General features: G+C 38.1%; 1 protein-coding gene across 1 annotated transcript in view; it reads right to left on the minus strand.

Annotated features, from left to right (window-relative positions):
- Positions 1–4,848: 4,848 nt before the first annotated feature.
- LOC115223828 (conserved oligomeric Golgi complex subunit 6) overlaps positions 4,849–24,771 on the minus strand; it is a 39,340-nt gene continuing 19,417 nt past the window's right edge. Inside the window, exons 10-19 of the mRNA XM_029794504.2 lie at positions 23,485–23,622; positions 19,964–20,028; positions 19,484–19,575; positions 18,525–18,639; positions 17,288–17,419; positions 15,445–15,612; positions 12,494–12,601; positions 10,091–10,144; positions 7,859–7,938; positions 4,849–5,377 (exon numbers count right to left, since the gene is read on the minus strand). Coding sequence (XP_029650364.1) covers positions 5,230–5,377; positions 7,859–7,938; positions 10,091–10,144; positions 12,494–12,601; positions 15,445–15,612; positions 17,288–17,419; positions 18,525–18,639; positions 19,484–19,575; positions 19,964–20,028; positions 23,485–23,622 — 1,100 coding nt within the window. The 3' untranslated portion in view covers positions 4,849–5,229. The remainder of the gene's footprint in view (positions 5,378–7,858; positions 7,939–10,090; positions 10,145–12,493; positions 12,602–15,444; positions 15,613–17,287; positions 17,420–18,524; positions 18,640–19,483; positions 19,576–19,963; positions 20,029–23,484; positions 23,623–24,771) is intronic.

Raw genomic sequence — 24,771 nt, forward strand, 5'->3', positions numbered from 1 at the left:
CCCTTGCCCTTTGTCTGAGAGTGCAAAAGCAAATAGACTTTTTTCTTTCTTTTCCTTAATTAATGATTTCATCTTCATCCAATGTGCTGCAACTCCATTAATATCTTGTATCTTTAAGATTTGGGGGCTGAAAGCCTGTGAGACACCACTTGGTAGCAAATATGTCTCATTTTCAATTGAGTGGACTGAAGCAATTTGGGGTGAAGGACCGACCCAATGTCTTCATTTCCCTGTGTTGTAAAAGGTTTTTCTAGCTTCAACATTTGCCTAAGGTACCACATACTACAATAGTAAGTCTTTTCTACTTGTTTGTTGATGCTTTTGATGGACACATAAGAGGAAGGTTAATATCAGAGGAAGGTTAACAAAAAAAGTAGTCTTTGTGTGTGGCAGGTGTTTAGGTAAATAAACACTAGAAATGTACAGAAAATAGATACTTATGATGATGAGTCCAACAGCCTAACCACTAGGGCACAGACTTTTGCTACCTTAGAAAGTGACATCACCACTTCTCTTGTCACTTACAGGTGAAGGGTTCAGTTGTTTACAGTGGCAAGGAGTGAAAATTCTAGCCAACTTCATACTGAAAGCCAGCAAATGGATTATAAGAGTTGTATGACCAGACAGGCTAAAGCTGCTTTCAATAAGATCATTTATGGTATACTAGTACTATGACCCAGCAACGCCGGGTCATAGACCTAGTGCATGCATATACAGCTGCATGCGTGTGCACATACACGCGAATACTGTCCAAATCTCCGACCAATCACATACAGCTAGCTGGCATTCAATTGGCATATCAAGTTTCGGGCATTTTGATTGGGTTTTGGATAGAAAATTCACAAAAAAGTATTTCTAGATAAAAGCAAGTAGGACCACTTACTGACGAAACACAAAAATTAAAATAAAATTGTTACACAATGTCATCATATAAATGACTCGATAAGAGTGAGGGGAAGAGTCCTAGAGGTGTGTACAGAACCCATCCTTAAGAATGGTGCTATCAAAAGCATCAACAAACAAGTAGAAAAAACTTACTATTGTAGTATGTGGTACCTTAGGGAAATGAAGACTTAAATGTGATGACAGGAAAAGTGAAAAGACCAAACATAATAACACGCTAAATGGTGGGCTAGGTGAATATAGGAATGGAACCTAAAGAGAAAGCCTTTGGACAAAACAGCCAACATGTTCTATAATTGTTATCTAAGATATTTTGCTGCCTTTTTCCCAGAGTTGTTTCCCCTCTTTTGACTTATTTATAAAATGGTATAAGGGGAGATAAGCACGAACTTTTTTTTTTTTTTTAAGCTGAAATGAAAATTTAATTAAAGCGGCTTTACCGACAAAGATATTTTAGAAACTCGCTTTTTATCCTCGCAGCCCCGGTTTCGATCCCCATGTGTGAGACGTGGAAGCTCATCATGTTTACCGGTTTTAAATGGTGCATCCAATTACGTCTCATTGCAACAACAACAACAAAAAATGAATTTGTCGTATTGACAAGTACCAGTTTGAAAAACGCATCGATGTCAATACCATCAATTAAACCACTGAATCCATAAGAGAATACACAAGATTTGAAATTAGATTTATCTCACGATATAGCAAACTGGACGTCAGATGAGGAAAATAGAATCCTATCTTCTACGTTCCCAATAGCTAAAGCAGAAAGATAAGATAGTGGTAGGGAAAGAGTTAAATGTCATCACAAGAAACCAGTTTATTTCTCGTTTCAAGACTGGATTTTATTACACCATAACTAGTATTTCCTCACCCCAACACAAAAGGCTTATGTTCGAAGAAAAACACATGAAAAAATGGTTGAAATAATACCTATAATTTTTCTCTCAATGTACTTACAATTTTGTGTGGTAAGAAGTTTACTTTTTACCCACATGGTGAGTAGAGTTGGTAGACAGAAGCTGAAAGAAGCCCATCGTTTATGTATTTGTATATTTATAACCATCCCCATACATACATTATTTATATATATATATTTGTAAGAATTAGCACTTCCTTCTCAAAGCTTGGATTCGAAATCAGACCCAAGAATCATTGGTCGTAAAATACCAATGCACAAAAAGGCGCGAAATCAGAATCTCTTTGTTCTGACAAAAAATGATGGATCGTCTCCCTTCGACCTCTGACCCGAGCAGGTCAGGCGAAGTTTAACAGGACGACCAGCGACCTACTGTACGCAATAACACTCTTGCGGTATATCTATTTTTCTGGCTATTTGAGATGTTATAAATAGAACGGAGAAATAGGTATCTGGAGAGAACCCGAACCAACGTTTAAGAGAACGACACGCATTTATGAGGACGACGAAAGAATAATCAGAAAGGTGACTCTGTCATGCATGATTTACACACACGCACACACACGCACCATCAAACATATTCTGCTTTAATGTGTATCCTGTATTATGCATTCCTTTAATATGTATTATTTGCAACCACTATTTAATATGCATTTTGTACAAGCGATGTGTAACATTGCTTACAAATTGATGTAGTGATAATAAATCTTTAATTTATTACAAAGCACTTATGTATTTATTAATACATCCACACATCCACTACATATTCAAAATGTGACCTCGTGTGTACCGTTGGCGATTTTTTTTCCTCTGTCTTCCCTTCTCGGGATCTTTCCTTCTCCTATGTTTCTGACGAAGAGCTCCGCTCGAAACGTTAAACTAGCTTCTGTTACCTAGGTGACCAAGTACATAGCGGGAGTCGGTGCTCTGAAAGTGTAGCTGCTAGAATAAGAATAGCATGGGCAAAGTTCAGAGAGCTCCTACCTTTGCTGGTGACAAAGGGCCTCTCACTCAGAGTAAAAGGTATGACGTGTGTATGAACAGCCATGCTACATGGGCCATGACTGCTGAGGACATGCGTAAGCTTGCAAGAAATGAAGCCAGTATGCTCCGCTGGACGTGTAATGTCAGTGTGCTTACTGGACAAGTGTAAGTACCTTGAGAGGAAAGTTGGACCTAAGAGGCATCAGATGTAGTGTGAAAGAGAGACGACTGCGCTGGTATGGTCATGTATTGCAAATGGATGAGGACAGCTGTGTGAAAAGTGTCACTCTAGCAGTAGAGGGAACCTGTGGAAGAGATAGACCCAGGAAAACCTGGGATGAGGTGGTGAAGCATAACCTTCAAACATTAGGCCTCACCAAGGCAAAGATTAATGACAGAGACTTTTGGAAATAGGCTCTTTATTACTAACAAAAGTAGAAACTCTTTGAATTTTGCCCAGCCTATTCTTATTTTAGCAGTTACGCTCTCAGAGCATCTACTTCCACTGCTGACTTCGTCAGGCACATAATGGAAGCAATCTACTACTTCTAAGTATCTATTTTCTGTACATTTCTAGTGTTTATTTACCTAAATACCTGCCACACACAAAGACTACTTTATGGAATTTCTACCTATGCATTATCTACACATCGAGCAGGTCCACCACCCTGAAACGATTTGTAATTTGTTTCTTTTCCTACTTACTAAGACTTTGGTCTTTGCTAAATTAACTTTAAGGCACTTTGATTCCAGACCTTGATTCCACACCTGAAATTTCTTCTCTAGTTCTAGTAGTGATTCAGCTATAAGATCAAGGTCATCAGTATAGAGGAATTCCCAAGGGTAACCTGTCTTAAATTCTTGTTATAGCCTGAAGGACTATGATGGACAAGAAGGGGCTGAGAACCTGTACACTGAATTCATTGCTGTACTCGTTGCCAACCTTCACCCTTCTGACAGTACAAGGCCTGTACAGCTCTCACCATCTGCTCATCTATCCCTAACTTCTGCACCGCCAAATAAGGGAGAAGGGAACCCTGTCAAAGGCTTTCTCCATGTCAACAAATGCAAAGTTTATTTTTGACTAAATATTTCTCCCACAGATGCATTATCAGGAATATAGCATCAGTCATGCTTCTCCCTGGCACAAAACCAAACTGCATCTCATCTAGACTCTCTTTCTAAGTAGTTGGGCTAAGACCTCCTCTGTAACTTTTATCACCTGCTCCAACAATCTGATACCTCTGTAATTATTTTTGGATAAGGCGTCACTTTTCCCTTCGTAGCAGTTGACTATAATGCTGCAACACCAGTCATTGGTTATGACTCCCACTTGTACAACCTGGTTAACTATATGGGTGACTAGACCATAATACACGCCACTAAGATATTTTAAGCCTCTCAGTGGTGATTCCTGGTGGCTTCATCTACCAAGCTTGTCTATTAGGTTCCTGGCTCCTCTGTTGGATCCACATTGGTTTCAAATTTTGGCACAAAGCCAGCAGTTTCAGGAGAGGTAAGTCGATTATATCGTATCCAGTGCTCAACTGGTACTTATTTTATTGACCCTGAAAGGCAAAGTCAACCTCAGCAGGATTTGAACTCAGAAAGTAAAACCAGAAGGAATGTCACCAAATTTTTTGCCCAGCATGCTACTGATTCTGCTAAATAACCACCTTTCTACAACCTAAAATTAATTAATATCTTGTGAGGGAATTTGGGAGACAGCATGGTAAAAATTTAACGATTATAGCATCCCCAAACACAACATCCACTTTAAGTGGGAGATAAATATTACTTTTGCGATTAATACTGCTTCTGTTGCCCTTAATTTATTTTTGGTGAACATTCTCAAAGGAATCTGTAAGACAGCTTGCGCATGAACTATATTTAACACAAGAACAATGTGGAAAGTATATTACAGCTGAAAGAAAAACTGAGATAATCGTGACAAGAAGAGATTAAACACCATCTCAATTACAGAAAAAATTATAGAAAGCAAAAAAAGAAGAAATTAAGAAATTGAAACTTTGAAAACAAAATTAGGTTTTGTCTCTGAATTTTAGAACCAGAGGAAAATACTTTTATTTTCTTTCCAACAAACAAAACAAAATAAACACCCCCCAATATTTTATACCCACTGATAATATAGAGTCAATAATATTAATTTTACATGTAGAAGGTCCCCACCCAAATTGCAGTGAAAAAGGCTATCCAGTCAATGCAATTAAATGTCGCCCTTATTTCATTATTGATCCCAGTCGAATGAAAGGCAAAGTTGATGCTTCATATCACCCAGCTTAAGATTAGATCACTGATCAACAAAATACTGTTAGTCCTCTATCATTCTATGATTTCTTACACTTCACCTTTGTATGAGTAATGATAATAAAAATAATAACAATGCTTATAAATTGATGCCGTCAAGAGAGAAGTTTAACAACTTGATCTGGTGTTCTTGGTACAATGCTTTGCCAATCAGCATAACCATGGTTCTTGTCACAGATAAAGTTATAGATCTGGCGATAGGCTTCACAAATTAATTCCACAGATATTTTTTTCACTTTCTCCCTGAAACAGAATAAAATTATAAATGATGATAATGATCATTTGTAACAAAAACACAAATTTAATAATTAAGCATTCACATTATTCTATCAAAAGTAATGTTTATTTATTCACATTGATTTGAATTAATCATGCATTATCATGTAGCTATGAGATTTTGATGAGGTAACTTAATTTTTAGAATGATATTGTAGGGTTGGTGTGAGGGGCCAGACCACATAAAACAGGTAGCATACTTTGGCCAGGTGTAGCCAGTTTAAATGCTAAAGTGTTAAGGATGGATGATGAGGGAAGTGGTACAGTTGATTCTAACAGAGGTGCAAGGCCACAAATAGTTGTCCAGACTATTATTAATTTAACTAATCCAGGTACTTCACTTTTCAGCTCCAAAAGTACGAAAGATAAAGTCAACCTGGGTAAGACTTGAACTCAGAACATAAAGAAATACTCCTAGAAACTACACAGTATTTTGTTTGACACTCCAATAATCCACTTAATCCCTTTTGTTACTAAATTTCTACTGAAATGACTGCTTTTGTTTCAATTAATTTTTAAAATAATGAGGAATACAGTAAAATAACTTTTACTAAACAGCTGTAATTAAGCAGGTACTTGGAACATAAATTAACATGAAGTTTTCACAGAAAGTTTTAAGACTCCTTTAGAATAAGAAGTTTATATCGTAAGATCCAAGGCAGTCACAGGCAGGTTGTGTATCAATCCACCACCATATTATTTCCATCCATTCAATCATTGTTAATCCAGTGTTGGACAAAGGCCTTACCATCTCATTGTTAGCTTATGGGTTGTGAAAGGAGCACCCTTTTAGTGGTGATTGACCCTGGCCATTAACACCTTCATGGAATTTCAACTCAAAATGTAAACAACCCCAACACATATCCTCATATCATCTCATTTGATACTTTAACAACTATGTTAACCCATTGCCCTGGGGTGGTACTTTATCTATCGAGCCTAAAAAGATAAAAGCAGGGTTGACTTAGGAAGATTTAGAACTCACAGAAACAACCAAAGCAAACACTGCAAGACATTTTTTCCCAAAGTTCTAACAATTCTGCCAACTCAATGTCTTAATAGCAATTCTTATTTTGGCACAATGCCAGCAATTTTTACAGCTGGAGGAAGTTGATTACATAAACACCAGTGTTCAACTGGCACTTGGTGGAATTTGAACCCAGAACTTACAGAACCAGAATAAATGCAGCAAAAATTCTGCTAGCTCACTATTTTGATTATATTAATAAGGATGATGATGATGATGCTGATTACTTAAATAGATATCCTGTAATAATAATAATGGCTTAAAGCTTATGGCGATCACCATGCAAAAGTATATATACACACGTGTGTGTGTATGTGTGTTGAGAGAGAGAGAGAAAGGGTGAGTGTGTGTGTGTTTTTGTGTCTGTGTTTTTCCCCTACCACCACATGACAACCAGTGGTGATGTGTTTATGTCCTCGTAACTTAGCAGTCTAGCAAAAGTGACCAACAGAATAAGCACTAGGTTTAAGAAAAAAATTTTTTTAAATAAGTAATGGGGTCAATCCATTTGACTAAGAATTCTTCATGGCAGTGCCCCAGCATGGCCACAGTCATATGACTGAAACAAGCAAAAGGTAAAAGATGAAAAAAAGATCTGTTATGAATTTATTATATTTCTGTTATTATAATTATTAATATTTATATTCACAAAATGTATTTCATCATATTGTAATGAAACACAGTATTAAAATGGTACCACATATTCCAGTCTTTGTTTTAATAAATACTTACTCACCAGGAATGTTAACCTGTATGTATAAGTTTGAAATAAAGCATTTATATACATACATTTCTTTACTGGAATACACAAATGTTCTTCACAAAGACAGAGCTTGGATTATAATCCCTTCTATACAAAGGAGTAAAGAAGCCCTTCCGTCATGAATGACCATGGGATTGAACCTAGAGAATTACCCTTCCAAAGTACAAGTCCAGGCAAGGTTGTTTATGGAAGACCAGCAGTTGCCCATGCATACCAGTCTCCCTTCTCCAAACCACTGATGTTATCCAAAGGAAAGGCAAAGGGGCCGATACAGCTTGGCACCTGTGACATCGCAACTCATTTCTACTTTGAGAGAATTGTAGTAACATGGAGTAGAGTGTCTTGCTTAAGAACACATCACACAGTCTGGTCTGGGAATCAAACTCACAAACTCATGATTGTAAGTCTGATGCTCCAACCACTGAGCCAAGTACTTTCATATTTACTCATTGTTTCCAGCAACAGGCATCCTAAATACACTTTGCCTGAAACATGACACAATAGCCACAACCTCATTTGTAACAACTTTGATCACGGTTCTGCTGGACCAGGGCTGCCCTGGAACTAAACAGCAACTGCAACAGAAACAACATTAAAATGCTATAACAAATACAAATAAAATTTTTTTAAAATATTAAACTTAAAACAAAAAAATTACCTGACAGTGGCACTGAGTAAAAGACTGCTCTGGGGAAGAATGAGGGAATCAGGTGAAGCCAAATAATTATCAAATTTACTCTGTAAAGGGACAAAAAGAAAATTAGTCAGGGATGGTTGAAAACACTTCAGTAGAAACAACATCATCATCATCATCGTCATCGTCAGCAGCAACAGAAAGTAACCATCTGAAATCTTCCATATTTTTCTCATGCAATCATGGGGTGAATGAATTTTCCAAACAGCAAACATCATATTACTACTTCCTCCTTATCAGGTTTTATGTGATGGCTGGTAGACTTAATTTGTCACCTGGTTTACCAACAAATAAATGAATTAACAGGAAACGGTGAATCAGTTAACACCCTGTTAATAATTTGTAAAACTGGATGAGTTTTCTGCAATGAACTAAGCATATTTGTATTTAAAAGCTTGCAAAGACTCCTCAAAATAATCACAAATTTTAACTACACTTATCACCTGACCCTTAAGTGCCTTTAGTAGAGGCCATTTCATTGCAAATATTTGAGTCTTATTTTTGGGCTGAAGGTACCTTTTTCTTCCCTCCCACTCGTCTTAGAGGCATTACCTGTCTTCCTGAGTGAAAGGCAAAAAACCCAGCATCTACCAGATATCTGACCATACCACATTTTACTCAGTGTTATACTGACAGATACGTTCCAACTGACAACACAGTGTATGTCACTGATATCATCAGCTCTATGTGGACATGTCAACAGAGAGCCATGTCTACACAGAGACAATACATGTCCAAATAGAGACACATGATGGGTATGTAGGCAAACAGCTCCATATATGGAGACATATATTTCAATACAGACAGACTATATATAGGGGGCATGTAACTACAGACATAAATGTCCACATATAGAAACACATTCCTCTTTATGGCTCTTGTACTGCTTGCTTTACTGTCTTCTGGCTATCATTGCTGTCTTCCTCTCCTTGACTTGTTGCTTCTTTTACCTTTTACCTTGCTTCTTTTCCACTAAGTTGTTGTGCATCTCCTCATTATTTTTATTTGACAGCTGATTGTTTCAAGCAGATTTCTACTGCACCACCTGCTGCACTTCCATGTTGCTAAGGTGTGTGCAGCATTGTGCACTCTTTTCTGTTGATAGGGGAGTGCAAACTCTTCCTGGTATTGTATTGCATTCGTTTGTTTTGTTATGGGGTTTGGTTGCAGTCTTTTCTTGTATTAGTATTGTGTGTAATGTGAGTAGTGTTCATCCGTTGAGTATCCCACCTGTAGAGTACATGTTATGGGGGTTGTTTATTTTATTGGATATTTACTGTATAGAGAGTGTTTTGTGTTTGTGGAATGTTTCATTTGAATTGATAGTGTCTTGCAAAGGACATAGGCTGTTCCTAACATGGGTTATTTTTTGGATAGTGTGTAGCATTGACAGTCCAGATATAGCTTCTATATTTTTGTTCATACGTTTTTTATCATATCTATTACTATTATCATTGCAAGGTGGCAAGCTGGCAGAATCGTTAGCATGCCAGGTGAAATGCTTAGCAGTATTTTGACTGCCACTACATCCAGAGTTCAAATTCCGCTGAGGTCAAGTTAGCTTTCATCCCTTCTGGGTCGATAAATTAAGTACTAGTCAAGTACTGGAGTTGAAGTTATTGACTTACCCCCTCCCCACCAAATTTCAGACCTTGTGCCTGTGGTAGAAAAGATTATTATTATTATGTGCCCTTGTGGCAAAATTTGAAACCATTATTATTATTATTAATATTATTAAAAAATAGCCACATTTAGGAAGATATATTGTTCCAACATGCCAAATGATATGAATTTATGTTGGAAAAGAAGAGAACTCTGTTTCAATTTTTTTGTGAGTATTTCTAAATGTGTTTTTTTTTTACTTCATTTATTCATTGATTCATGGTGGTGGTTGAAAACTGGGTCATTAGATCTATTCATATGTGTTGCATTTTTTATATAAATTTCAATTTATCTGTGATTAAACACAACAATTATTCAAATATGTAGGATAGCACAGCTCACACACATAAACACACACACTTTTCAATTCACAAATTTTATTGCAAATTGCTAATTGGCTAACCTTCATTTACCAATCAAATTACTTTAATGGGAAATTCACACTGGACCAATCAACCAATCATATTACAGTATATTGATATTTCAATATATTATAATATTGTTAAAGAGGGAAGAGGATACAAAAATAGCTACCATGGCTGATTTCAGTGTTGGAGAATCCATTCCTTCCATCAATGAAATCTCTCCCTGTAAAAGAGATAAAGAAATACACAAATAAATTTCAACAAGAATGTTAATGGACTCAAATAGAAACAGGTCTTATTACTAAAATGGAAGTTTCTCTGATACTCAACCTCAAAAATCATCTTCTCATATTACACACTGAATATAGAATTGAGTTGTCGAATTAAAGGCAGTGAGCTGGCAGAATTGTTAGCATGCTGTGCAAAATACATAATGGCATTTCAGTGGTATTTCATCTGTCTTTGATCCTTTCAGGGTCAATAAAATAAGTACCAGTCAAGCACTGGGGTTGATGCCATCAACTTACCCCCGTCCCCCGAAATTACTGACTTTGTACTAAAATTTGAAACCAATGTTTGTCAAGCTATCACAATTTGAACATTACTTTTAATGATTTGCCCAGAAGGAAGTTGTGGCAACCATTACTATCACTGACTTTTCAAGATAGGCAAGGTTGATGTAGTTGATGTCTCACTCGAAAATAACAACCATGAGAGCTGGAGAAAAGAGTGGATTCAGTGCTTAGTGTAGGGCCTACAAGGGTGAGTTTGGTTCAGGACCAGCAAGATAAAGACACTACGATAGCAGCAGAAAAGGTGGAATGAGGAAAGTCTGTGAGTCAGAGGTTTAAGTATGTTTAATCAATTGGGTGGGTGACCTTTCTGGGTGGGGATGCAATCTAGAATATCTGTGTATTCACTTCAGATGTGGGTCCTATTTGAAAACCTCACAGAATATTTATAAAGGTTTAAGGACATCCAGCTGTAGATACCATACCAAAACAGAGTGAAGCTTGGTGCAGCCCTCCTCCAGCTTACCAGCTCATGTCAAACCGTCCAAGCCACATCAGCATGGAAAACAGACATTAAATGATGACGGTGATGTTTGCAGAGACAAGAGAGAATAAAGACAACCTTCTGAATTAGTGAAGGACATGGCAATTTCTCTGTGTTGGTGGCACAATAAAATACACTGAAGACTCTCAGTAAAATGGTTGGTAAATGAGTGGCTTTTGTAAAGGCCTGCAGGTACTACAAGAAAATGCACTCAGTATACACTGTAATGTTGTTGACGAACAAGTAGAGATAACCCAATATGGAGAGGACCCTTTAGTTTGGCCAAGGACACAAAAACCATTCTTGTAGTGTTGGTGCCAAACTTAAAAGAGGTACCTAGTACATCTTGTCTCTGTACCAACACACAATCATTACAATATGTTGAAGGAATCATATTGTGTCATAAGTCCTACCCTAAATATGACCAACATAACTAACACCCTTAAAGACACTAATAAAGCCAAATCCCTAAATCTCTGTTGATTTACTACACACACTAACATCTTAGCTGACATCCTAAAACTCACATGAAAGCCTCTATGTAATTTCTCAACCAGCAAGAATTAGCAACCAGATATCCCTCAGATCTTAACTAATGTATTAAAAAAAGAAGAATACAATGAATAATGTAGTCCTAGATACACTTGTGTATGGCTAAAAAATAAAGTATATCATGGTTGAAGTGTCTTCAATCAAAGGTCAACTGTGTCAAAGCTGTATTGAGGTTAACCCTTTAGCATTTAAAGCAGTCATATCTAGCTATGTTCTATGTTCAAACCAACCAGGTCTGACCCCTCACACCTACCCTACAATATCATTCTAAAAATAAACAATGACATCATCAAAATCTAAAAGCTACAAGACAATGCATGATTAAATCAGAACACTGTGAATAAAAAATCTTACATTTGACAGAGTAACCCAAATGCTAAAGGGTCAAAGTGCATCCTGCAAAAGGACATCCATCTGATTGACAAAAGTTCAGAGTAATAGCTGTGCAATCACACGCTCACAGAGCTATTCTCCTTGTCTCCTCTATTATCACTACTACAACAACCTTTGCTCCACTGAAGTAGCAGATTGCATCCCACACTTGTCTCATCCCACTCTATCAAGTATCTCTCTCAGCTCTAACCTCTCAACCACATAATGTCTCATCATTATTCTTCTCCCACCCCAACCAAAACTAATCACAGTCCTCTGGAATTCACTTCCTAACCATATTCTTCCTACAAGCTGCAACTGAGAAAAGTTCAAACTAAACAGCAACAATGCTGCACTGGTATTGAGTACAGCCTCCCCTCATCCTCTATCAACACCAGGCACACCTGTAATATATATCACTAAATAATATTAAATGTGATGAAACAGGTTTTACCTATACGTAAAGCAAATCACAAATAATTACATCACTTTTATCAATTTCAAACCTAAAATAATGTAAAATTAAAGCAAAATATCTATTCTTGATTAGGTTGTAATGTAATTAGTGAAAATAATGAAACATGGAACAGACCTGGCTTGATTCATAGTTTTGAATTGTACTATAAACATGAGCAAGGTCCACACGGTTAAGAATGAAAGCCGCCTGCTCACTGACCAATGTATCAACTTGGGCATCGATCTGAAATAATATAAAACAAGCTACAATAAAATAAATTGCTTTACGTATATTAATTAATGAATTCAGGTGAACAACAGGATGGGAAAACCTTCAGGAAATAGTGATTATATTCAAATTGTGTGAATATAATCACAAAGTTTACTGAAAGAGGGAAGGACTGCACAGCCTCTAAGACTGGTCAAGGAATGGAAGAATCTGTCCTCAAACTGGAGACTTCAGCCAAAATGCTTGTAACAGAATCTACTCCGTCTCGAGGCACCAAAGAGATAGGTAGTAGATCAAGTCTACCACAGATAAAACATGACTGCATAATTGATACATGACTGTGTGTGTGTATTTAAACAAACAGATTTTCATTACTTTCGGCAATGTTAATCTTTCTGAGATACTGCATCACTTCTAATGTATCCATGGCTTGTGCTGGGTAGACCATATAGAGTTTCAACCGATGCTTTCCTGACATACTGAGCAGGGCCATTTCCCTGAAGGGATTTGTAATTTGTCTCTTCCTATTTACAAGGACATTGGCCTTTGCTAAACTAACTCTAATACCCTTAGATTACAGATATAGCTTCCACACCTGAAGTTTCCTCTCTGTTTCATATAGTGATTCAGCTACCAGAACAATGTCATCAGTGTAAAGGAGCTCCCATCGGTAGCCAGTCTTGAATTCGCCTGTTATGGCCTGGAGGACTAGGATAATCAAGAAGGGGATGAAAATCGATCCTTGGTGTACACTTACTTGTAGACTAAATTCATTGCTATACTCGTTGTCGACACTCACCTTACTGACACCATCTCTGTACATGAATTGTACAGTGCTCACCAACCACTCATCTATCCCTAGCTTCCACATTGGCCACCAGACGAGAGAGCAGAGACTGAAGTCATTAACAACCAAGCTATGTTGAGGGAAGCACTCTTCACCTGGGAAGGTCTTTTCATGTGTAAGCAACTGTTTGTCTCATTTTCTGGGGAGAATGTAGTCAATCTGGTTTGTGTGTCCACCAGATTAAAAGGTGAAGAGGTAACTGGCTGGTTCCCTGAAGTTAGGATTGCAGATCATAAGGTCACAGAACTTCAGCAGCCTGGTTCCCTCCTCCTTTCGGGAACCAAATCCATTGCCGCCACGCATGCCATGGAAGCCACCCTGATGCCCAACACATCCATTGAAGTCACCAGCCACAAAGAGAAGGTCATTGTCATTTGTTGTCAAGGTAGTCTTCAAAAGTATGTCATAAAATTGGTCTTTCTGTTCATTTGGTAGCCCCAGTCGAGGGACACAGGCAGAAATAATAGTTGCTGTCCCACTTTGCAAAACTAGTCCAAGCTTAATTATCCTTTCACACACTCATACTACCTCAATGTGTTCAACCCACTTCTCTGCAAGAAGCATGCCCACACCATCGGCCCCATCACTATTGCCTACCCAGATTTTATACCTATGCTCTTTGTCTGTGAAGAACCTGACAGAAGCTCCTTTCCACCTTACATCTTGGGTGCAACATACATCTACATGCCACCATTCCAGCATCTTAACAATCTCACCAGACCTAACTTTCAATGTGCCCAAGTTGAGCATGCCAACTCTAAGGGTGAGGAAGGAGTGGTAAGAGGGAACACGGGAATGGAGGACAGCATTCTGTGCCTAAAAAGATTTGCAAGGATATTTGCCAGACATATCATATAAGTTTATATACGTTTCAACCTGTGTTTAATTTACAGTTATTTATTTGCTTCACACTTGTCATGCCTACCAGGGGAAGAGAGTGTGGTAGAGACCATTGCTTACATAAGTTAAAATAGCAGTAAGAGAGGTAGAGAAAGTTCTAGGAGAAAAACTTCTAGTATAGGTAGTGGGGAAGGGATAGGAGGATGCACCATGAATGACCAAGTAGGATGGCTGCCCCATGCCAAAAACACAAGGGAAGCCAAAAAAAATACTCAAACAAAACTAAAAGGTGAAAACAGCATATTCTAACCAAGATTAATTAACTTCAATAATGAGACCCATATTGGAGTATGGGATTCAAGCCTCTTCTCCTTATCTCCTCAAAGACATACAGCATCTCGAAAGAGTCCAGAAGCTGGCTACCCGCATGGTTCATGGTCTCAAAAATTTGTCCTACGAAGAAAGGCTGAGGACGCTCGACCTTTATTCTCTTGAAAAACGCCGCCGCCGTGGTGATCTCATTCTCGCCCACAACATCATAAGCGGAAAGTGTAACCTCTCGAAAGAGCTGTTCTTCACTCCTGCTCCAGAGCGTCGGCTGCGGGGTCATTCCGAAAAGCTCTACCTGCGACGATTTCATCTCAATCGAAGGAGAGGAGCTTTCTCCGTCCGGGTTGCGGATCCGTGGAACAAGCTGCCAGACGAGATGGTGAAGATGCCGACGACCGCTTTGTTCAAAGCCTCCCTTGACCTCAAGTGGCCTGAACTCTTTACATGAACACCACCCTGTACTTAACTCCATGTCCCCCTACATGGCCTTGCTATTTGCTTTTGAGCCAAATTAACTAACTAACTAACTAACTAACATTTAACACTTAGCTTGAAAATAGTGAGGCTACTGAATAAAATGATACTAGAATTAAAACTAGGAAAGAAAAACTGAATTTGTTTCTCTGAACATTTCTTCTTCATTCACATCAGACCAGTAAAGCAAGATACTCTGGACTGAATTCAGCATGACAAATATGACGATATTTATGAGGATTGGCATGAAGGAAAAATAGGGGTCCTATTTAAATGGAAGTATATAAGCGAAAATCTGAAGAGGACATAAATGAGAAATGTCAATAAGAAAATGAATGCCCTCCACAACATCGAGAGAAAACCTTACCTGAGCCTGCAGCATCTCCAGTCTACTGTCTGTGAAATGGTAAACAGCAAGAGCATTTTGCGTGAGGTATATACAGTTGGTCATATAAGCTGCCATATCAACTGTATTTAACCTGCTGGCAGACACTGAACACATCTGTAGTACTGGGTCAACAACACAGGAGAGAACCTGAAACAAGAAACAGGCATGAAAGTTAGAGCAGCACTGAGCTGTAAATCAAACATTCCATAAAGAATTATAAGTCACTCGGTATAAGAAACAAATTCTCAGATTTCAAGTCAGTTTGATAAAGTTCTATGCACGAAACTCTCAACCCTGTAGTCAATTGTTTGGTAATTTTCTGCCAATTACAAAAATAAAAAAGTACGCATGCGCACACACACAAACACACACAACCGCGCACACACACACACAAACACACACAACTGCACACACACACAAGCATCTTCTACTATAATCTCAGCCTGACCAAAGCCTTATGAATGGGCTTGATAGACAGAAACTGAAAGAAGCCCATAGTAAATATGTACATGTGTATGTGTGTGTGTCTTTGTTTCCCCCACCACTTGACAACTGATGTTGATTTGTTTATGTCCCGCTAACTTAGCAGTTCTGCAAAAAAGACCGACAGTATAAGTACCCCCTATGGTTATGAATGACCATGGGATTGCACCTAGAAAGTTACTCTCTAAGGTACAAGTCCAGGCAAGGTTGTTTATGGAAGACCAGCAGTCACCCATGCATACCAGCCTCCCCTCTCCACACCACCAATGTTATCCAAAAGAAAGGCAAAGGGGCCGATACAGCTTGGCACCTGTGATGTCGCAACTCGTTCCTACACCTGAGTGAACTGGAGCAATGTGAAATAAAGTGTCTTGTTCAAGAACACAACACACTAGGAATCGAACTCACAACCTCATGATTGTGACCTGAACACTCTAATTACTGAGCCAAGAAATAGAGGATATTATAACACCTGTAGAAAAAGCCAAGAGAAGAAACAGCATGTCTGCAGGCCAGGGGCTGGAGCATGTCAGAGGGTGACTATATGTCAATCATTAAAGTGACCAGTCTCTGGACACAGGCCAGGATGTCTGTAAGTATAGCAGTAACACTATGCCAGATATGGAAACTGTCATCATCATCGGTAGAAGAAAGTGCCAATGGCATAGATTCATTTAAGGTGGACCTCAACTTTCCACTTCATGTCCTTCCTCTGCAGCACATAGAATGAGACATGTAGGATCCAGTTATGAAACTGCTGCTGACCTGGTTTTGAGTGACACTTTCTGTTGTATGTCCGTCATGTGCAACCCCCTTCATCCGTTGGATCAATGACTGTGAGAGCAATGCTATCAGGAGTTCTAAATTCCTGGTAGGTAGGGCCACCCGAGGTGGCAAAGTTGAAGACAAGGACCCAGACTAAATGCAGTCAACACCTAAAGACCCTCAATGGTGGAAGAAGCAGATGAGATATGGGCTTCACTAGAATTTTGTAGAGTCCAGCATTTGTTGGGGCTTGAAATGTGACATGTACGTGGGAGGGAGGGTTTGATGAGGACGGGTGGATGGATGGACAGGTGGGCCGGCAGATGGATGATTAAATGGACAGGGAGTAAGGAAGGAATGAATCAGTGGAAGAATGTATATTTCAATGTCTATCAACATCTGCATATCAACCTAAAACTAAAGCCTTTCAAATCACAAGTCCTAAGTGGTATTTGTTCTGTACTGAGTAATACAGACATAAAATACAATGAACAATGGCAGTGTTGTTTGCCCACAACAAAATTTTAAAAATAAATAAAACAGATTTTGAAGAATGACAAAAAAGGGTTGTTACTTGTTTGAAATCCTGTTTTTTGTTGTCCAGTGGAACTACTGAGGCATCTTGACATGCCAGAACATCTCGCAGAAGTTGTAGAGATTCTTTCAATGATGAAGTGGGTCCAAGATCAGGGGGCGGCAGTTCTACCTGTAAACAGAATGCAAAACAGTCATTATAACGAGGGTTGAGGGAAGTAGCATGGTTGGAGGGGGTGCTAGTGGCAATATAGTTATAATGTTTGTTGCTACAATAGAGGTGTAACTACTACAAAAGCAAAGGCGATGACTTAGATAGAAATAGTTAGAGAGGCATCAAATTGCTGGACCAGGTGACGGAAGTTACAGAAAGAGTCATAACTCAATTAATTAGGAAGAGAGTTAGCCTAGATGAGATGCAGTTTGGATTTGTACCACAGAGAGGCACTACTGATGCTATTTTCTTGGTGAGGCAACTGCAAGATAAGTACTTGGTAAAAAATAAACCCCTGTATTTGGCATTTGTTAACATGGAGAAAGCCTTTGACAGGGTCCTCCACTCCCTTATCTGGTGGGAAATGCAGAAGCTAGGGATAGGTGAGTGGTTAGTGAGAGCTGTACAAGCCATGTACAGAGATGTTGTCAGTAAGGTGAGAGTCACTAATAAGTGTAACAAGGAGCTTAGTGTACAAGTAGGAGTCCATCAGGGATTGGTTCTCAATACACCTTTGTTTATCACAGTCCTCCAGGCTATAACAGAGGAATTTGAAACAGACTGGCCTTGAGAGCTCCTCTACACTGATGACCTTGTTCTTATCTTTGAACCGCTAACAATCTAGAGAAAAAAATTCAGGTATGGAAGCAAGGCCTGGAATCAAAGGGCCTTAGAGTTGATTCAGCAAAGACCAAAGTCCTAATAAGTAGGAAAACAGACAACCAGATTACACAATATTTAAATATAAAAAAGACAGGATGATCATGGTTGGAATGTCTGATCATAAGTGTACTCAATTAGGGCTGACACAGAGCTAATCAACAATACACCAGATTAGGAGCCACCAGGATCTGATAAAAAACAGCAGTCAAATTTCCATCAAAACACCTCACAACTGTCTTTAAAATACAGAGAAGAACATACTGGATAATGTACACCAAGGTATACTATGGCTAAAAATAAAATAGGATGGCCACAGAACACCTTTGACCACAGGTCTACTTGATCTGGATGGTGGAGGATATAAACAACAACAATAAAATAGTTTCAAGACTAAACTTGCCTTGTCAAGCAGTTTACTAGCATGACAATTAAGACTGTTAAAGAACATCTGGTGACTAAGGGTGGCCATTTCTTCAACTGTAATTGTCAATGAAGCTGAATCACCAAGAATTTGCCTGCAATAAAAAACACAATCTCCATGGAGAAAAACCCTCACACTGCAATATATTGTGGTTGGTGATGAGCTGGCAGAATCGTTAGCAAATCGGACAAAATGCTTAGAGGCATTTCTTCTGGCTATGAGTTCAAATTCCACTGAATTCCAATAAATACAAGTCAAACACTTGGGTTGATGTAATTCCCTTAAATTCAAAACCATTATCTTACATTTTGGAGTTCAAATCCAGCTAAGATCAACTTTGCCTTTCATGCAATCAAATAAGGTCTAGTCATATATACCGAGATCAATATAATCAATTAATCCCAACATCACCCAGAATTTGTGACCTCATGCCTATGTTGAAAATCATTATTCTTATATGGTTTAAGTTCAAATTCCATGGGAGTTGAATTTGGATTTTTCTCCTTCTGGGATTGATAATATTAAAAAAAGTCAATTATAGCTCCGCCCCACACAAAATGCATGGCTTTTTGCCAATGTCAGAAAATAACATGTTTTGGTCTTTTTCATATAAAGTGTTAAACCTTAAGCAAGATACACCACCCTGTATAATTATATCAATATCATCTAACAATATCACTTTATTATGTTAGTGTCAAAATCAAAGAGGATATGCAACAAGTATCCATCCAGCACTCAATTGATACTTATTTTGTTGACCCCTAAAAAATGAAAGGCAAAGTTGACATCAGCAGAATTTGAATTAAGAATCGAATAAGTCAGAACAAATACTGCAAAGCATTTTCCTGATGCTGTTACACTTCAACCAACTCTCAATAATAATAAAAATAACAACAATGACAACACACACACACAAAATAATAATAACCTCTACTCACTTTACGGTATTATGGTAAAACTTGAGCAAGTTATTCAGTTTATTTAACACTACAGCATCTTGTTCAGCAGCTAAGACTTGATCAACACGCACCTGGAAGAGAAGATAAATGAGAGTTACAAATAGAGAAGATAGAAAAAGAGAGCACAACAACCTGTTTGAAGGATGTGACCCTTAAGTAGGGCCTTCAGGCAGAAGATAAGGTTTGGGGGTTCAAATCTGAATATTTGTTGATTTACTTTTATTTTTATATTTTTTTTTGTTTCAAGTTATTGGAGTGCAGCCATGCTGGAGCACCACCTTTAAAGGTTTAGTTAAACAGTTCAACTCCAGCACTTACTTATTAAATGTGGCAGTTATCTTATCTTATATATATATATAAAACATGGAGGCTAAACAGCCAGATTAAATATACATCAGAATCAACATTTTTGCTGGTCTAGCATCATGAAAAGTAAACAAAACAAGAGATGATATTTACCTTAAAAGGACGGCATACACCTTCAGTAATATGTCCCAGAATTTTCTGGATTAATTCAGGGTCAGCTAAAATGGTGTTAGAAAAAGGAGACACATTATTTTGTATTATCTTTAATATTTTTGGCAATTGATTGTCTTGTATTAGTATCATTTAACATACATGTTACACAGATATCAACATCATCACCACCACCACCATCATCATTTTACCTCTGCTTTTCCATGTTGATATGCATTGGATGGATCATCATAGTCCAGGTTAGTTCTTATATGGAATTACTTCCTTTCCAGGATGGATCAAGGTCCATGTCACATTCCTACTTTCTATTTTCCCTTGGCACAGTTTCTACAGCTGGATGCTCTTCCAGTCACCAGCCATAGTGCAGAGTGTACTAGGTGCACCAGCATTACAGATGTTGTCTTGTTTCTAACAAGACAAAAGGACTCTCTCTGCTCTACATCATCTCCAGTCATTCAGTCATTATTCATTCATCAACACTATTGAGGTGGTCTCTTCTACAGCAAGACTCCACATCCCTGCATTGTTCCCATTCATTGACCAGCAACAGGGAAGTTGTTTTGTCTCTGCCAAGACTAAAGATTTCTCTCTTCCCTTGAGTTGATGCTGATCATTTGTTTCCTTATAGAAAGTATGTAAATAAATCAACATTCCAGTTATTCAATAAACAGAACTATCATCTCATTGCAGGTATGTAGCTGAATATTCCACAGACATTTGTACCCTGAAACACAGATCACTTGACCTGTGAGAAATAGCAATCAAATCTCCCTTGAACCACACTCTACCATCTTACAAAATTAAAATCACATTAGATAATGTAGTCCTAGATACACTATATCTGAATAAAAGCTGGGATGGCTACTATTTGAATGCATCTGATCATACCCAAATAAATTTTTTCATATTTGCTCTTTTCAACTTTCTCATTTTTAGGTTCTTTTCACTGTATCTTATTACCACATTTCTATTTCAAGTTCAAAGTTCAGTATTTTAAAATAATACTTATCCATATCCAGGAAAAGAATTCTAGAAGAGAAAACCAACATTCTAGAATCAAAGGCCTGGACATTGTCATCAGCGGTTGGTAGGAAGGTTAGACAGAATGTAAATGGGAGGAAGTCTTTGTCTGAATCTTACTTCTTCCCCTACAGTTAGCCTGTACATTAAGCAACAAGACATCTTCCATTATCTTAGTTTTGAGCAGAGTCACCTGCATCTTCCCAGGTGATGCTAAGATGCTGTACATCTTTTTTGAAGGTGGCATGCCATATCTTCTTGAGTCTTCTCACTCTTCTTTTATCTCTCTGGCAGTACCTATTACATCGTTGTCTTCGAGTATTCATCCTTCTGGCATTCAGAGAGCATGACCGGCAAGTCTTGCTCTTCTTTCCACCAGTCTCATGCAGATTTCATAGTCTGGCTCTTCTCATAACTTCAGAGTTTGTGACTCTGTCTCTGTAAATGATCTTCAGTATTCTAAATAGACATTGCTGGTGGAATGTATACAACCTCTGAGTAATTTTAGCAGCCATTTTCCAAGTTTCTCCTGCGTTGAATGCTGCTGGCAGATGTGATGAAGAGATACGAGTATATTGAGAATGCTGGAATGGGAGTGGCATAAGCCTAGCCAGTTCAGAGGGTCAAGGAGCCTCTGTGGTAGTGATAGTAGGAGAAAAGATAGAGCAGTGATTCCTAATGTGGTGCATATGCCACACCAGTCGGGCCTGGGAAAATTGTAGTGGGGCATGCAATCCAAAATTTCTTTTTCTTTTTGTTTTTAGTGAGATATGGAATTGTGAAAATCTTTTTCTTGTTTTTTTTCACAACAAACATATTACATTTATATTCAGCTCAGTCAAACCAATCGCTCCAGTCAAGCATACTGTGTGAAGATTGTTCGCTACAGTATAGTGTTATTCTAATGCCCTGGTGTGGATATTTCTTTAAGGAAAGTGTATAATTATGAAATATTAAAAATAAAGTTGTTTATTTCCAACCATTGGTGGGGCATATATTTTCCTGGAAAGTTATAGTGGGGCCTGAGGGAAAACAGGCTAAGAAACACTGAGAAAGGGGAAGGAGACATATTAGTAGAACAGAGGTTGAAGGGAAGTGGCAAGTAGCTTCCTAGCAATCAATCAAATGGCCTTTCTTTGAAGTAATTTGTGTTTAGCAGCAGCACCTACATGTGAGAGTAGAATTCTGTAGTGGATTTCATATGAGCTTTGTAAAAGTCAGTAATTGTTGGGGGAGCTGAAGAATTTTCTGGTCCTCATGACGAAAGTCATTCATTGAGGTGCAGTTTTTGCTATGTTGAAGATATGTTTTTACCAGGAGAGATCCTCAGTATAGGAATACTTAACATTTATAGTGCGCATGAAAACCTGAATTAAATGCTGCTCATGTTTCAAGGGCTGAGACATAATAATGTATCCAGGATCCTAAACCCAAGGCACCATGCTGAGATCCTAAAAATAAAGATGCCACATAAAGAGCACTCATGCTGGTGCAACATAAAAAAACCCAGTACACTCAGTGAAGTGGTCGGTGTCCAGCTGTAAAAACTAAGCCAAAACTGACAATGGAACTTGGTGTGGCCCCTAACCTTCCCCGTTCCTGTCAAGCCATCCAACCCATGCCAGCATGGAAAATGGATGTTAGATGATGATGATGATTGATGTGGGCAGCAATTGTGTTTTCTTATTAGTTTGAAATTTCAAACCAGAGTGAAAAATCATAAATATTTTCAGTTGATAGCTTATACTTGCTTTATCACTGTAAATCCTATTGTTTATCACTAATCTAGTTGTTAATCTTTAAACCACTTAATCCATTCAGTGATGAGCAACACATTTATTCGAGCTTGATTACAACCACAACTTTTATCACATAAAGGTGAAAGGTGAGACCAGTAGTAAGTACTCAAGAGCTTTTGGTGAGTGTTTGGCAAAAGAGGGGTTAGAAATCCCTGACTTAAATAAAATGTCACTTGAGCCCCAATAGAATAGCCATGGTCTTGTTGTTTAATCCCTGGTTGGCTGTAACTGAGCAGACCTTATGATAAAAAAATTCCAGTCTTGATTGTCCTATTTTTTCAGTCATAGTGTATCTTAGACAACAAGATGCAATGTCTCCATCCCTTTTGAAAGCAGTAAGGTACAATCAGCACTAGTATATTACTGGTATTGATATTAAAAACTCTGAATGATGAAAGCCAAAAATCTAGCAACAGAGGAGCCTTTATGTGTTTGCATGACATTTCAGAAATAGCAGTCAAATTGCCCTCAAACCACAATCAATTATATTCAAAAGCAAAATCCCATTAACTAATTTATTCTGGGATACACTATGCCAGTGAAAAAAAAAAACCCAGAATGATTATAGAAAAAATGTTTTTGATCCTAAGTCTGCTGTATTATGACTGACCCTAGGTTAAACCATAACAAAAACAACACTCTCCCCAACTGTCTTGGAATAATCGGTAAAGTATAGGCACTTACGTTTGCAGGATTTGATCAGAGTTTGCAGGTATTCTTTCTCCGATGCAGCAGCTTGGTGCAGCCATGCCAACATATCTCCAACATAGCGCAGAGGATCATGGGAATGTAATTCAATAGGACGTGGAGTACCTCCAGGGCCTGAACAGAAATGCAGATACATTGAAACAAAGAAAATATTTCCAAGTAAAATCTAACACTTATACATCATTTGAAAGACAAAAAAAACCCTTTACTTTTCATTTCCGTTAGGGCCCATTATGCCCTATAATAACAACCAAAATTTTCAGAGCTGACAAAATATTAAAAAACAACACTAGTGATTAAAAACGCTTTGTACTGGAGTGTGTACCATAGAACTAGGGGTGGTCTCAAGCAATTTGGTATGAAAAGGCTTTGTGACTCTGTCAATTCACCAACCACACATGTAAATTGCTTTCAAATTTTGGCACTTGGTCAGCAATTTTGGGGGAGGAGGTAAGTCAATTACAGTGACCTCCAGTACTTAACTGGTACTTATTTTATTGACTCCAAAAAGATGAAAACCAAAGTTGACTTCGGTGGAATTTGAACTCAGAATACAAAGACAGATGAAATACTGCTAAGCATTCCACCCAGTGTGCTAATGATTCTGCCAGCTCACTACCTTAATCTCACATGTAAATCGATATCTTTTCTAAGTATCTCAGAGCTCACAATGACTTTTACACCAACCACTAATGGAGAGGAGGAGAGAGAGAGAGTTGTTTCGTAGCAAATGACACAATTGTCTGGTCTTGTCTGGTCAGGTCTGTTATATCACTGTCTAACAAAATTCTCCTATACTCCTATGTAAGGTGACATCGGTGTATGTCAGGTGGTCGCAGTGTTCAAAAGGGGAGCTTCTACATGGCTACAGAGTTGCTTGACCAGCTAAATCTCATTCTTTAAAAAAGTCATAATTGATAATGTAGTCCTCCATATACTATATCTTAAAATAGATGAGATGGTCACAGCTTAAATACCTCATGCAACACTGAGTAACAAAATTTTTATTATTTTTTTTGTCTTTGGTTAGTAAGTGTTATTTCCAATTTGCTTCTTTCTAGAAATCAGAGGAAATGACTACCATTCCCTTCAAACTTTGCTTTCATGACTTGGACATCAATGTTTTGAAACTGACCTATTTTCCATTACATTTCAGACAGATTCAGTGGAGTTGCTGAAGCAAATATTCTGCTCCATACCACAGATTTGCTTGTCAGTTGCATGACCTTAACTACTTGAGCATGTTCCTTAGTGGCTGTCAGT

Source organism: Octopus sinensis, linkage group LG24, assembly GCF_006345805.1.
Source record: "Octopus sinensis linkage group LG24, ASM634580v1, whole genome shotgun sequence".
Taxonomy (NCBI): Eukaryota; Metazoa; Mollusca; class Cephalopoda; order Octopoda; family Octopodidae; genus Octopus; species Octopus sinensis.